The sequence below is a fragment of the Lingula anatina genome, chromosome 1 (genome assembly GCF_051362555.1).
Source record: "Lingula anatina isolate TDL-2025a chromosome 1, LinAna3.0, whole genome shotgun sequence".
Taxonomy (NCBI): Eukaryota; Metazoa; Brachiopoda; class Lingulata; order Lingulida; family Lingulidae; genus Lingula; species Lingula anatina.
This window is the reverse complement of record NC_141767.1, coordinates 10923030-10937500: the sequence shown is the minus strand read 5'-3', so window position 1 is coordinate 10937500 and position 14471 is coordinate 10923030. Positions and strand designations below refer to the sequence as shown.

The following is a 14471-nucleotide window of genomic DNA, read 5'->3' as shown; positions in this document are numbered from 1 at the left end:
GTTTTAAAATAATTTGACCACTTATATACGGAAACTACGGCCCTATAGTCACTTTTCCACAAGTCCAATATATATTTCATAATATGATGAAAAATCGTTTACCTGTTGTGCCCCCGAAGTTAATTTTCGGCAAATTTGTTGCCTTGAGAACAACAACAGTGAGCCTCTCAGCTGTGGGCAAATAGCTCAAGGAAAGCAAGAGTTCTCCAAGATTGCTGGTTACCTATGTAAGAGTGGACAAGTCATTTTGACTTCACATCATGTATCAATATCGTTAAGATTTTTAAAATGTTATCATTTGCTGATTGACTAATCTTTCTGGTAACGAACAAAGCTTCAAAACAATCTTGATGTTTTATAATTATGCAAACATTGTTAATAAATTTTACGTTTCAAAACTTAAAAATGTTTTTTCCTATGAAGCACTGAAGCCAATTGGTATTTTAATTAACGCATTGCTATACATGTTCTAGTAAAATTTAGGGTTGTATTGGTCACCATCGAAATTATTTAATCAAAAGCAATTCACAATAGTAAAATAACGATTTCTTTTCATGGAATAATCTCCCTATCATAACTTGTTCGCATTCTCGGCAATCATATGGTAAATAAACCAGCCACTTTTTGACACATTAACGTGCGAAATGGATAAGTAGAATAATGTGCATTAATTTGTTTGCAATGGTTTTCTTAGAAAAAGAAAATAACAGTTCCCACGTAAGCAGCTACAGCTGCACGCGAAATTTGAAGCAAAGGGCACACAGACAATTATGTAAACTTACCTCGGAATAACGCTCAATATCACACCACACCTCCACACTGGTGCTGACGTCAATGCTGTCCAGATGAACAGACACTTCTCCAATGATGTCATTTCGTGAAAACTTGTCGTAGTCGTACACATGGACGAACAAGGTTTTTTCGCGTAGCTCATCAAAAGTTACAGGGAATTTGAAGTATTCATTGTACACTGGGTTTAGAGTCCGTCGCTTTATGGATGATTGGCGAAGTTTACTGTCTGGTTCTGGTCGCAGAAACATCTTCACGTAAGGATCACTGAATCCGCCGAAAACGTCCATTGCAGGCAAATCTTGAGCTGCAAAACAAATCAAAATGTAAAAAAAAACGAAGTGAAATATTTTGAATAATAACGTTCTGAACACAATGTTAAAAGAGAATATATTCCAATATTTGCATACATACATTGCAAACGCATAACCACTAACAGGCGAATGATGTCGGACGCAGGAGAATGTCTTTATTTTCTTCAACTAAGTTTTTCAAACGTACTCAAGCGCCCTACCTTCAATGAGGTGAACGATAAGGTCAGATGTTTTAAAATCATATTTCAGTCTCAAGTGTAGTCTCCCCAGTTTTCCTGATTGGTCCTTGGATGTTTGACGTAGCACAGTATCCTTTCTTTGGTATAGGTCAGGCTGAATAGAACCTGAGGTGATAAATTAGCGAATAAAAAGCTAAACTTGGTGACAAAACAAAAATATACCGATGTCCATTGATAGCCTACCACAAGGATCATCATACAGGGCCGTAGCCTCCGGGGGGGCAGGGGGGGCAGCTGTCCCCCCTGGGATTTGAGGTGCAAAAAATAATCGCAAAGGTAAAAAAAAAAAAATTGCAAAGTTGGTATCAATGCTGTGAGAAAATGCACTCATGGTCATTAAACAATCATTCAACAATCGTGGGAGGGGGGACACCCCCTCTCACACCGTCCCCCTCGTGTCCGCTTACTGCCCCCCCCCCCCCCCCCCCTGGCATTTTGCTCAGGCTACGGCCCTGTCATAATGTAAATTACACTTGCCTATCGGTAATGTATCGGGGTTTTAAAATGATCGCAACATGAACTCTGAAAGAGCTATAGAGTCAAATCTTTTGTGTTAAAGACCATGCCATTAAGAAGTATAATTTAATTGGGTCACAATAAAAAGAGTTTGGTGCCATTTGAGTAGCAGAAGATTAATGTTGCATATCTACACAAAATTACTTACAATTTGGTTGAACCTCAATGATAGAAAAATCAGTAACCTAAATTAGTACAACTTGTAGCCATTTCGATTCTCATCCGGATCTTCTTTTACTTTTAGATCGAAGCAATGATATTACTTGTTTCCCATTTTTCATTTTTTTTTTTTGGGGTGGGGGGGGGGGGGGGGGTTGTATCTAAGCACAAATATTTTTCGAAGAAGGGAAGAAATCATCTGACATAGTTTTCATACAACAAGAATTACCACCCCGAGCCACAAGAATGTCAGGGAATAACGTATAAGGTTACATATCCAGTTGTAAAGTCAAATATCCGGATAAGCTGTCATTCATTTAGTTTACTTAAGTGAAGTACATGTAATTTCAATAAAAAACGATGGACAGCACTTGAGACGCTTTATGGCGAATGTAGTACTAACACCAAAGAGCTGTATTTCGAGACCTCATTTACGCTCAAACCTGCAATATTGAGAATACCCTGCATTTTACCAACATCGTATATTCTTGTAGCTTGGTGCAGATTATAAAATAGAAGTACAGAGAAAACAAAACTGTAAAGCCTTCAAGACAGCTGTGAATACCCGCCTGCTGCACGGTTGTTTTCGTGGCTCTTGATTGAATGAAATGCAGTGTTGATCTGCAGGATCATTGCTCTATAATAGCGGCTAATGCAACGAAAATTCAATTTTCTAAATAGAAAATCATACCTAATCCAGCGTCTACGCTGGTACTGCTAATATCTCCACTTGTAACAGACGACTCACTCCGCCCACTTTGCACCGACTTGATGCTCCCGCTGTCGCTGACACTGAGCAACGCTTCTCTAGACATACTCGGGCCAGTTCCAAATGTTGACTTTGCGCGTGGCTGGACGTTTCTTTGGTGAGGCAAGCCCATAGATTCCTGAAAACAGGACCCGATAAATACGAGTTACGGGATGATATACACAGATTTATAGACACAGCAATTACATGATATAAACATCTGTCACAGGTTAGCTGACAAATATAAATGTTTTGGATAAAAGGCGCTCGTAAAATGGTACTGCGAAGAGTATTATCAGTGTTTCCGTGCAATTGCAGAGTCAACATATGAACCATTCTATTGGAATTGATATTTCAGATAAATCTATAAATCCGCTTGGAAGGACAATGCAGAACATCAAAGAATAATAAATTATTACAAAATTAATGGTGATCATGACATGCTGAGATTTAACTAGCAATTCTTAGAAAGTGAAACATTATTTATTGTATGGAAAGCAGTTAAATGATATCTCCTACCACTATCCTAAACCATAAATATCTGAAATGCCAGATTCTCAAGTGGTTTCACGGCTTTACATACAATGATCTTGGTTTGTTTTAAATACAGCAGAACACGGAACCAGACAAGAGCCCTCATTGGGCGTATAGAAAGTTGTAATCTTACACTCGACGAGTTTCTACTTTGAAGAACTTACTCTCATTAGTGTACTTGCACTTGTACAGTGCGCTAAAACTTTCGGTGACAGAAGGTATTCTGTACAGCCCTTCACATAAGATGAAACAGACCTGTCTTATGTCCTAATGTGGCTTTGGAAGAAAGGTCTCACCGTTTTTTTTTATTTTCTATTTTGAGGAATCGACTCTCGTAAAAAAAATGACCTTCGGAATGCGGTGTACAGAGGGTTCTACAAAATATACTAATGAAGTAATTTGTCGAAAACTAGAACAGACCTACATTAAATCTGATACGAACGTGTCGTAATAGCCCATTTCTAATATTTTGTCAGCCGTAAGATCTTGTCGGTTCGGAAATGACCTGGACGGGTTACCGCTTACCTGACTTGGTGAGGGTGTGACAAGGGCCTGAGATGTAGGTTTGAAATCTCCTATAGCTTCATATGCTGTAGAATTGCTCTTCTCTCGTAAACAAAATCTGCGGCACAGCAGAACTATAATAACGGTGACAATGATGGCAACTACTGCAACTGCTCCCCCCACTGCAAGTCCTACAGCGAAGGTCGACGCCATCTTGTATCTGAAATGTAAAAAAATTCATAATTATGTAAGCCTGTCACGTCAAATAATGCCCTGTATGCTCAGACAGTAGTGAGGAAAGAAGTTACAGCAAAAGACAAAATTACTTTCTTTGTTCAACTTAACTGTTATATTTGTTCATAACCATGACTGTAAAATTTTGAATGTAATGATATTTTTTTCACAAAACCATGTAACTTGTATCGTTATATTTTCTCCTGTCCTTTATAACAGAAAGAGCAATGTAGCTTTTGAATCAAACTATTAGATAATACTTTTAAACGACGATCTGAAACTGCCACGGGTTCGTCACTTCACAAAGGCAGACTGTGAGTACCCACCATCAGTGCTGTTGTTAAGAGTATAGCCTCCGCTCATATAAATTACAGAGCACACAAAGATGCTGGCGCTTATATGTACTGTATATAGCACTGCCCAGAAGGCCTAATGAACATGACACCTAATAATCAATCTACCCAATGACTATCTAGGCCATTTGTCCAACCTTTCCCTGCTCTAGCTGCATACACTACTGACGTAGCACTGGCTCTCAAATATCGGCAATTCTATACTAATCTGAGCGCAGCTTTTTTTTTCACACTCCTGTCCTCATTAAATACTGCCATTTTCTATGACGAACAGTGTGCTCACTCTGGGAGCAATCGTGCTAAATAAGGCTGCATTCAGAACAGAGGGCTAACTAGTCCGAGGGTCAAATATGGTCGACCCATTTGAATACTTCCCCAGGGGGAATCTCTTCAGTGTCTATTAGCGAATTAGACAACAAGCTTTTTAGTGAGACGCCATATTTGCCTAAATTGTCTGCACATACATGAAGATGGTTTATACATTTTAAAAATTGGTTGAACAGTGGCAAAAAGGATCTTGAAACTCCACTGGTCGCTTATTGCTTTATAATATATTATATTAATTTTTCAACCAATTTTAATTAATTTATTTAGTTAGTTTATATATTCAGTTATTCATTTCTTCATTCATGTATTTATTTATACATGTACATTTATTGTACCGGGATATAACTATGGAGTTTGTACATTAGACCATTTGACGGTCATCGTGCCGAACATTTACAAGGTAGTTGTATCATCATGTACATGTAATTTCAAAGACGTAAAAGAAATTTGAGGAAAACAAACGCTTCTCATTCATTTGACGTTAAATCTATCATAGAAATGGTAGAATGGCATACCTAAACAAACGGTTTTGATAATACATTTTAGTGTAAGCCGACACAAAGATGAATTAATAAAATATGTAGAAGAAAGGAAGTACATGTATCACGAGTCCCGATGCATTGTGAAGTTGTTCCAGTTGGTTGTACACTATTGTGATTTGAATCTTTTTTGTGCTATCGTCCAAACCTCCTGTTGTTTATATTTAGAAACAGGGCGGCGGGAATGACAGTGAGCAAATAATAGAAAACGTCTTCTGAAAAATAAGATAATAACACTGTCTCCAGTGAATGTTTATATAACACCAAATATGTTTGGATGTATTTCAGGGAAACGTGTTGAAACATATTTTCTACCTGTTGTTTTCCTCCAACTAGCCAAATGAATATTTACAAAAAGAGTCTAAGATTGAAGAAAGCACGTGTATTTTCAAGGGACACATTCAGGAAAAGAATTGAAAAAATTAAGGATTGCTTTTAGTGGCAGAATGTTTAAGCTACTAGTACATGTATGTTGTTCTGTTTGACTAAATAACGGCGTATGAATCAAACATGTTCCCCTAACTACCGTGAGGTAAACCATCTGATGGGCCGAATATTCTACCTTTGATTTTTTACCTTGGTTTCTCCTAGGAACAGTGAGGACACTGCGTGGGCGGATCGTGTCGACTGGTAAACTAATTTACTTGCAATGCATTGGAATGAAGTAAATCTTCTTCTACAAATTGAATAATATGGATTTTTGCAGCATCACACAGAAACTATTGGAACCCAGTATTGTGCAATAGCAGAAATCGTATCCTCTATGCAATGAATAGTTGGATAACTGCACAAACACATAGGACTGCAGGCAATTAAATGGCCAGAAACCTGCGATTCGTTCTCACCAAATTATCGCGATTAGCGTGTAAGTGGCAAAAACGTTATATTTTCAAATGTCAAACAACAAAGCGATTTGTGTGCTAAAACTTATATTTTCCATTAAATATTATTGGGTAGACAAAGGTGGAGATGAAAGCTGACATACAGCTCATTGTAACGTGATATCTAAAAACAACACAATTCTTTACACAGTCTGACTGGCTTAGAATATGCTTAGTAGGATCATTGTCAAAAGCTTAAGAGGTTTAAATGACATTGCTTCAGTCTTGATGAGAATAAATTACAACGGAAATTGGGAACTAACAGACGTGCTATTAAGATAAGCTATATTGATTTGTGGTGCATCAGAATGACGGCTTATTGTTGAACTCAAAACATTTCAGAAAAACATACTATAAGGCAAAAGGCAAGAGGACAGGCAGTAGCCTGATGCTACGACTAAAAAAATAATACCGGTATAATATATATTAACATTGTACAAATGTAAAATTGTTTTTTCTTTTCAAGTATAGGACCGTCGCATATCTTTATAATCGGTATGATCGAACTGAACCCAAAAGATGACATACATCCCGCATAGTAGATCCCACATCGAACCTATATCTTTATTGATTTATGAAGGCAATATGATAGTGCTGATTATCATAAGCATTATGATATTATTAGCTAGCTTACAAGGTATGATGTAGATCTCTGCACTTTAAGTATATTTCATAACAAGGTTCACCACATCAGGTGAAATGTGGAGTACCAAAGTAACCACCTCTTTGTCATCTCGATATTATCATTACTCTTAAAATACCAAACCAAACAAGCATATCCTGACATTATGTGACCGGAATCATTAGAGGTTTCCAATGTGCTTTTGGGTCACGGCGGTTATTAACACTAGGAAAATGTTAAATATAAAAAACAGCATGGCTCAATTTGATATATGACCGGTGTACTTTTCGGGACTTATACATTGAAAGAATCCAGTTCATTGACGGATTGGGTTATACCGCCCTCACTTCTAGCTGACGTCACAGGTCAAGGACTCAATGGAATCTAATATTGAAGTGATGAATTAGTAATCAAAGACAAAATACACATACTACTGAAACAAAAATGTTGCATGTCAGTAGAACATAGCATGCTACCAACATATTTTTCGCCCCCACCTGGAATAGGCGCTCATAAAGTACGTAATGGCCCGGCCGTGCAATCGGATGAAGATGTTGAACCTTCTTGCAAGCTCGAGAATGCGCATTATTTGAATTGGTCCCTTTGTGCAATTAAGGGTAGATGTTACCATGTAGGTGAACATGGACAAGTTGATTCAGTCCTGACACCCGTTTACGCAACTTTCAAGAATTCCAATTGCTTATAAAAGTGCGTGTATGTAAATGTAAATACAGCCATGAATAAGAATCTTTATGATCTAAAAAGACATTACCTTACTGGGTTATAATGTAGTGAGCCGTAATCTTTAATAGCTTGTCTTAAACGATACTATCCAATCTTGAATGAATTGTGTTTGAATCTTATAGGAACTGTTTACATCTGATTGAGAGTAAAAGATTACCCTTCTGGCATCAAAAGGTCAAATATAGCCAAAATCCCTGCAACTATGAAAGAGTTTAACATTCTACCATCAGCCTATGCCCCAAATTTGAAAGCAAATGCTATATCAGCTAACCACAAGAGCCAACATCGTTAGTTTAAGCCCTCTTATGGGAAATCTCACTGAGCAGGAAACAGATTGATAAGGCGTTATTCCAACGTGACTTCCACGCATGATTTGCAATGGTCAATACATCGAGGACACATCAAGGAACATGCATTTTGAAATGAACAGCATTTCATTGCGGCTCACCGCTCTTCGCAAGCAAAATAGGAACCACGACCTGTAATTTTCCTGATAACCGCATTGCCGACGGACAGAGTTTATGTTCATGGTTATCTTCATTAATTTTTTTCTTAATACATACAATAGTGAAACCGTCCTTGAGTGAACCTCCGGTTTTCTTACTAACCAGAAGTGAGCGAAAGCTAGCTTAATAGGGCGCTTTATTTTTCAGAGAGCATTAACTTTTAGTCCGGTTTCTGTGGTCATATACAAAGTCCCAGTCACTTTGCTCTGCCTGCATGCGCTTATCTCTGTTGAACAATGGCTTTCAAATTTAAGACAGAACCCACAAGAACTCAGTGCTTGTAAATACAGTGTAACACGAGTCCTATTCTAGTCCGATCTTCACATACATCTATATTCAATAGCTCATTGAAAAAACAACCTTATCACATTAATCATAAATATATAAATATATAAATATATGAATTATTAGAGGAAAAGAGATTGTGAAGGCACCTTTATTCATCCATTCCATGTTAATGCACTATTAATATTTGCACATGAACATATATGGCATGGAAAGAGAAACCAAACACAATCCATTTATTCACAAATGTTTCCACTTATGTTCAGCAACGAGCACATTCATGAAACGACAAATGCCACAGGTTCTGTATTAGTCTTTAATAAATCTCCTATTTCTTTAACTTGGAAGGAACAAGCACATGAGATCGAATGATTTGTGCAGTTGTTTGTCTTTCAAGTCACTAAAACCGACTTACCTTTCGCGCTCTCTCTCCAGTAGTCAAAGCCCAAGCATCTTCGAGGCTGGCAGGTATGTCTTTCAGTTCAAAATATTATGGCACTTCAGTCGCTTAATGTGAACGCGAACTTTGGCTTCATTCCTTATGTACTTGAAACGCCCTTGTGTCTAAGCACTCCCTCGCATTAAATGGCACTGGTGATGCCGCTACTAACTACTCTCCTAGTGTACATGTCTGAAAATAGATAGCGGTCTTAATTCCGTCACGTAAAATTCAATATGCAAGACAGCATATCAAATGCATGCAAATATTGCTGCTACATAGTGTCAGGTAAGCAATTTTCCTAGCCAAGTACTGGTAAGAGTGTGGACTGCACGTTCATCATATAACTCAATATATATATATATAAAAAACAACACTAGCCTCAGATCTTTTACTATAGATATACCTTATTCGTTCTCTTTCTGTTCAAGTTCTGAATTAAGCATCGCCACCATGCCTTTTTGCTGTCATTTTCTTTATGAACCACCACAATTCCAGATCAATATAAATGACATTGAAAATCCGTGCCGCACAATCCAAATACTGATGTGCTCTACATGTACAGTTATTATTTTAAGGCCTATTCAAACAATAAAACAACTAATTAAAAATTACCTTGCCTATATCCATTTATACTACAGCACCAGCGCACACCAGTAAATGTAGTAAATGTTTCTGACGTGCTCTATAAGTCCTTCTATTTCCTACCTCTGTGTGGGAAGGCTTAAAACGGTTTGGATTTATTACCTACCATGCTCTTCTATATACGTACGTGTATAGTTACGTACAGCGGGGAAAATACACGTTAGTGCAGCCAGTGACAGTTAACAAATCTGTTGCAGTATAATAACATAGTGCTCAGATTTGACAACGAAAACAGTTCTTCCGAGAAAACGAGAAGCCATTTCAGTTATTTGTTTAGTCAGTAATGCAGAAATTTAATAACCGCAAATAAGCTCATCAATTACTGGGAAAACGAAGCAAGCGCTGAGCATGGCCATGAAAATACACACGCAAATGGAACCTATCGTGATATTAATCAATCTTAAAAGACATGCTTTTTACCAATTTCCTCTCGCTCATTTTAATGGGGAATTTAAACCATTTAGACCATTCAACCTAAGAACCCTATACATCAAATCCTTATTTTAGCTCACAGTGACATACTTAGACGTTGCCTTGTACTTAAAAAATATGTTTAAATATAGTCTAAGATTAAAATACCCTAAAATTCGTAAAACTCAGGGCATTTTTGGTTAAACCTAGTTTCAACAAGAGATGGTAATGCCATATAATAAAGATATCTTTATAGAAGTCTTATAACACGTACACACGTTGACATGACACTGAGAGACACAACAATCCAAGTGGCGCGTGACATGCATATTTGCATCTTGATTAATGTCTTTTTATACATATACATACATGTAACATGCAAAAAGTTTCGGAGGCCTTTTCTACTTACGACAGCAATATATTCCTTAAAACGTATAGTAGTTATGAACGTTACATGTACCGGGCAGATCACATTGTAACAGACTTCCACACAGAATCGAATATGCTGCTACTTCCGTCTTACCGGATGCGGGTAGGCATTCATTTTAATTCATATAGCATCAGTGAAAACATATCGCGGAATTGAGGAAACCCATCATGCCATACCTATAGTCTTCAAATTAATAGAATAGCATCTCATAACATCAAATGTGCTGCAATATGCTGTTTGTTTTCATGCAATTTTTCTTGGATCTTCGAAAAATAATTTCCATAAATAATTTTGTTCAAACATAGCAGAGATGAGGAATGCTAGCGCGTGACAATTAACCAGGGTGCACGCGCGCGCGCGTGCGAGAGAGTTCAGTTTATACATATACGCAATATAGCACTTGTCGATAGCTCAACTCATGTCACCACATTACAAAAAATTAATTTCCTTGAGAGCCAGTTATTGTATCTCAGGCCACCAGATGCGAGGTAGGCCTAAAAAGTCAGCAGAGAATACAAACCAGAATTAGATGGCTTGCACCGGCATATAACTGCCATGTAACATTCCAAGGAACTCATCAATGTTATCTCTTGACCAACGGAATTTTTGCCATTAAGGATTTTTTTCATGCCATTCAAAACCAACATAATTAAACTACAAGAAAGAGTTGCATGAGTTGGCTACAAGTATTTGCCGTCACTTTTGAGTGTACAAACCAGTTTTATTTCAATGTAAAATGGCCTGATTATCTGATGGCTTCTTGTGACGAGTTGGTATATTTGACTAATGAAGGATCGGGATTCATAACAATTCATTTTTTTTTCGAAGCGCTGTCAGTCTTGAAAACCGATAGGGTGATCATCAAATTTTTTTTGAGCAGAAAAACATGCAATAGCAACCGAAGATAAGGAGGTTCGAACAGAACATAGTAAGACCATAATTTGTTGCTATGACAACGATGAAAGCCCCGGTGATAAATTGCACGACAAACGGAAATATGCTGTTGTGTAAAACCATGTTTGTGCACGCGCGGATAATGTTATACGCTAGTGAGGGTTCGTGTGAAAATTGTTCAATATCAATTTAGCCTTTATGGTATCTTAAACATTAACGGTCTATAATTTGACCTAAGATATTAAAACTAAGTTTGCCCCGTCCAAGCCAAAGGCTAAATCTCATAGGTTAGAAGCAACATGTTTGTTTTAACATAAAAATAAAAATTAATAGCTCAGGGGCTAACCTCAAATCAATTGGACATCAAAATTGCAGTTTGAAGGGCGTATAAAACGGATAAAATGAAGTTAAGAAACAGTATTGTCCACTAACAATATCATTTTTTGACAAGAATAGAATGGATATTTTCACTTTTAAATGCAGTTTTAAGTTCTTTTAAGAGAAAAATATGTTAAGCCCTTTCTTCGAAATGATATTCTTATCCACTACACAATTTTGGTAATTATTCGTAGTTTGCCGACACAAAATTCGGTTGGTTTTGTGGACGTTTTGGTTTAATCCATACTCGTTCAGAATTCGACAACTAGCAGATTTTATCGACTTCAACAATAACAATAAGGCTTTAACCAGTAATTTTTGGGTGCAAAATCAGTTCAAAAACAAGAAATATTCATTATTCGGGTTACAGCTGCGTACTGGTTTGTAGAATACAAACGACATCGTCAAACAACAATTGGATTGGATTGGATTGCGAAAGGCAGGAAACAGCTGCCTATATTTTCTTGGAATGTGCTAATATAATTAGTGCACGGCGCACAGTCACGAAAGCAAATGTGAGTATAGGTAACAGCTACTCTCCTCAGTGGTGTCAAGCGACAAACAGTGTGCTCGCCTATCAGCCGGTCTATAGGGAAAATAGGGTTACGTTTCCCGGGAGCCTCTTTGCAACCCCACAAACGAAATTTGTGCAAAACTGTTTGTAAATAAAAACTTTTGCTGACTCATTGCATCATAATTTTTAGAATGATGAGTCATATTGAATATCTGATATATATGTTTTTTTATCCCTCGGGCCATAACATTTAATACAGGCAACAATTTGTTACAATGTTAAAATGATTAGGATAGTGGGGTTATATAATAAAAGCGGCCTCGTTTGGCCAAATCTCGAACAACCAATATTCTTGGTCCCTTTACTTCTTTCTTGTTGTGAATGAAAGTTTGTGGTACACTGGGATGGAGGAGACATAAATAGGGTTACGTTTCCCCTCTCCATCGCTGGCACAAATCCCCAGATATAACACCAATCGGCGCATTAATACGGGCTTTTAAAAATCATTCTAATATTGGGTCCCTGATCAGACGGCATACCCAACCGGGCCTCCAAAAAGATTAAGACTCGATTTCCACAAAGGGTCCAGTGGGGCCAATATGGGTTTCTGTGCGGGGTTGGTCTGCTTATGCGCTTAGTTCGTCGTTGACAAAATAACACAAATCAGACCTGATTCAGTATTGGTATATATTTCCCTGAATAATTTTGAAAGCTAAAAATGTCAATTTTTACAATGACCCAGGTTCACAACAACAACAGCCATATTTTCATTATATATTTCCATAACGATGGGGTAAGTAAGTTTTATTAGTAAACTATTAAGAATGGTGGTTATATGTAAACGGTAGGCCTACATAATCGACTGTAATGGAATTAAAACTTAAGGGCCTATTGAGTACTATATTCCTATTTTAAAAAAAGAGCATATAAAATGACTTGCGGAAATACCACTCTAGCATTCTAGGCACAGGAACAACAAATTGAATTGAGCACGTTGAATTTGATTTTGTTAACTTAAGTAGATTAACGCAAACTCGTGGCCGTACAGGTACATGTGTCCACTAGTTCGTTCTCGCAATTCAATCAGGTCTGTTTTTAGGTGGGAGCAGAGTGGCATGGGTGCGTTTGTAGACAACCGGGTCTTAACGTTTGTACTATTTGGATTTTACTTTGTGTATCGGTATCTTTAGGCAAAACAACCGATTATATCAGATTAAAAAACATTGATGGTATTCCATTTTCATATTCAACTGTAAAAGAAAAACATCACGGTTCCCTCAACCTAAATTATTAATGTCAACATGGGGCAATTTCCACGACACAATAACATTTCTATTAGCGAGTCCACACAAATAGTGTTTATACAGTAGCACAGGAGACCACAGTGTTAGCTGAACGCTATATAGATGTGAAGTAATCTCGCATGTTGCTAAGCACGACGAGTTCTTATACTCATGTCTAGCTCATCCAATATAAACCAACATCCAATCTATGCTGTACAGCGTGGCAGCGTTTATTATTGCAACAAAAGACAGCAATATCCGAAAAACATGACAGTCATTATTTGGCTCTATTTCTGACAAATGCCAATATTTTTATTTGCGGATTCGAAGAAATCGCGGTTGATACTATAGATTAAATAACTATTCAAAACAATTTCACTATATATTCACAGATATTTTTCTGGCTAATTCTGTGCACTTTTTGTCCAGCATGAATTTTGGCTACGAAATGACATCGTCACACAGAGGGCCTCTACTAGATAATATGATAAACCAGAGATATAATAGAAAGAATGTGTAAAGAACCTCAACGCTTCAAGTAAAGCCATTTCCCACAAAAAATACATAATAAGCACACCGTAATTTGCCATTTACGTCATCTGCTCTCAGCACATCTTTAGATCTTCATCAGCACGGCTGATAAAACTCAAGCAGAAGCCATGCATTTACCCCTATATACATGTAATATTTTGTGACATAGGGAAGCTCGCTTAGTCGGTCATTATGGTCGTCCTTTCATAGCACATCTCTCGACACTACACTAGCACAGCTGATCACACTTACATTGAAGAGGTCGTTGAAGGGCTTTTGCCAGGCAATAATGAAAATGGGACATTATCCAGGCATGATCAACAATTTTGAAGCAATCAATCCAGTAATGTTTTTTAGACCCGTTTTTCATTTGGTTGAAACTGGGTAAGCAGTTTTATAAATCCCCATGAATTTCTCCTAAAAGTACATTTCAGCGTAGGCAGTGGCATTATTGTGCAACAAGATGCAAACTGAAGAAGAGTAAATTCTATTTTCAAAATATAGGTATAATGTTTTGCCAGAACACGCGTTACTTGCTCTCTTTTAGAGCATAGAAAATAAAGTCCTCGTTACATATCATACCTTCTTAAAACAATAAGAAAGAAATAATTTTCCTATTAAGATACTTAAATCTTATAGATTTTGTATAATT

General features: G+C 37.2%; 1 protein-coding gene across 6 annotated transcripts in view; it reads right to left on the bottom strand.

The window, feature by feature from the left end:
• Positions 1-10338, bottom strand: part of LOC106153639 (synaptotagmin-1-like) — an 11477-nt gene extending 1139 nt beyond the window's left edge. Inside the window, exons 1-7 of one of the 6 annotated variants that reach the window (XM_087001265.1) lie at positions 10199-10338; positions 8710-8925; positions 3825-4023; positions 2709-2904; positions 1304-1447; positions 783-1096; positions 103-223 (exon numbers count right to left, since the gene is read on the bottom strand). In XM_087001265.1, the coding sequence (XP_086857391.1) occupies positions 103-223; positions 783-1096; positions 1304-1447; positions 2709-2904; positions 3825-4016 (967 nt within the window). In that variant the 5' untranslated portion in view covers positions 4017-4023; positions 8710-8925; positions 10199-10338. Of the gene's footprint in view, positions 1-102; positions 224-782; positions 1097-1303; positions 1448-2708; positions 2905-3824; positions 4024-5832; positions 5854-8709; positions 8926-9139; positions 9272-9348; positions 9504-10198 lie in introns of those variants that run through there. The other 5 variants (XM_087001267.1, XM_087001264.1, XM_087001266.1 and 2 more) reach the window with 5 other exon arrangements.
• Between the last annotated feature and the right edge of the window lie 4133 nt (positions 10339-14471).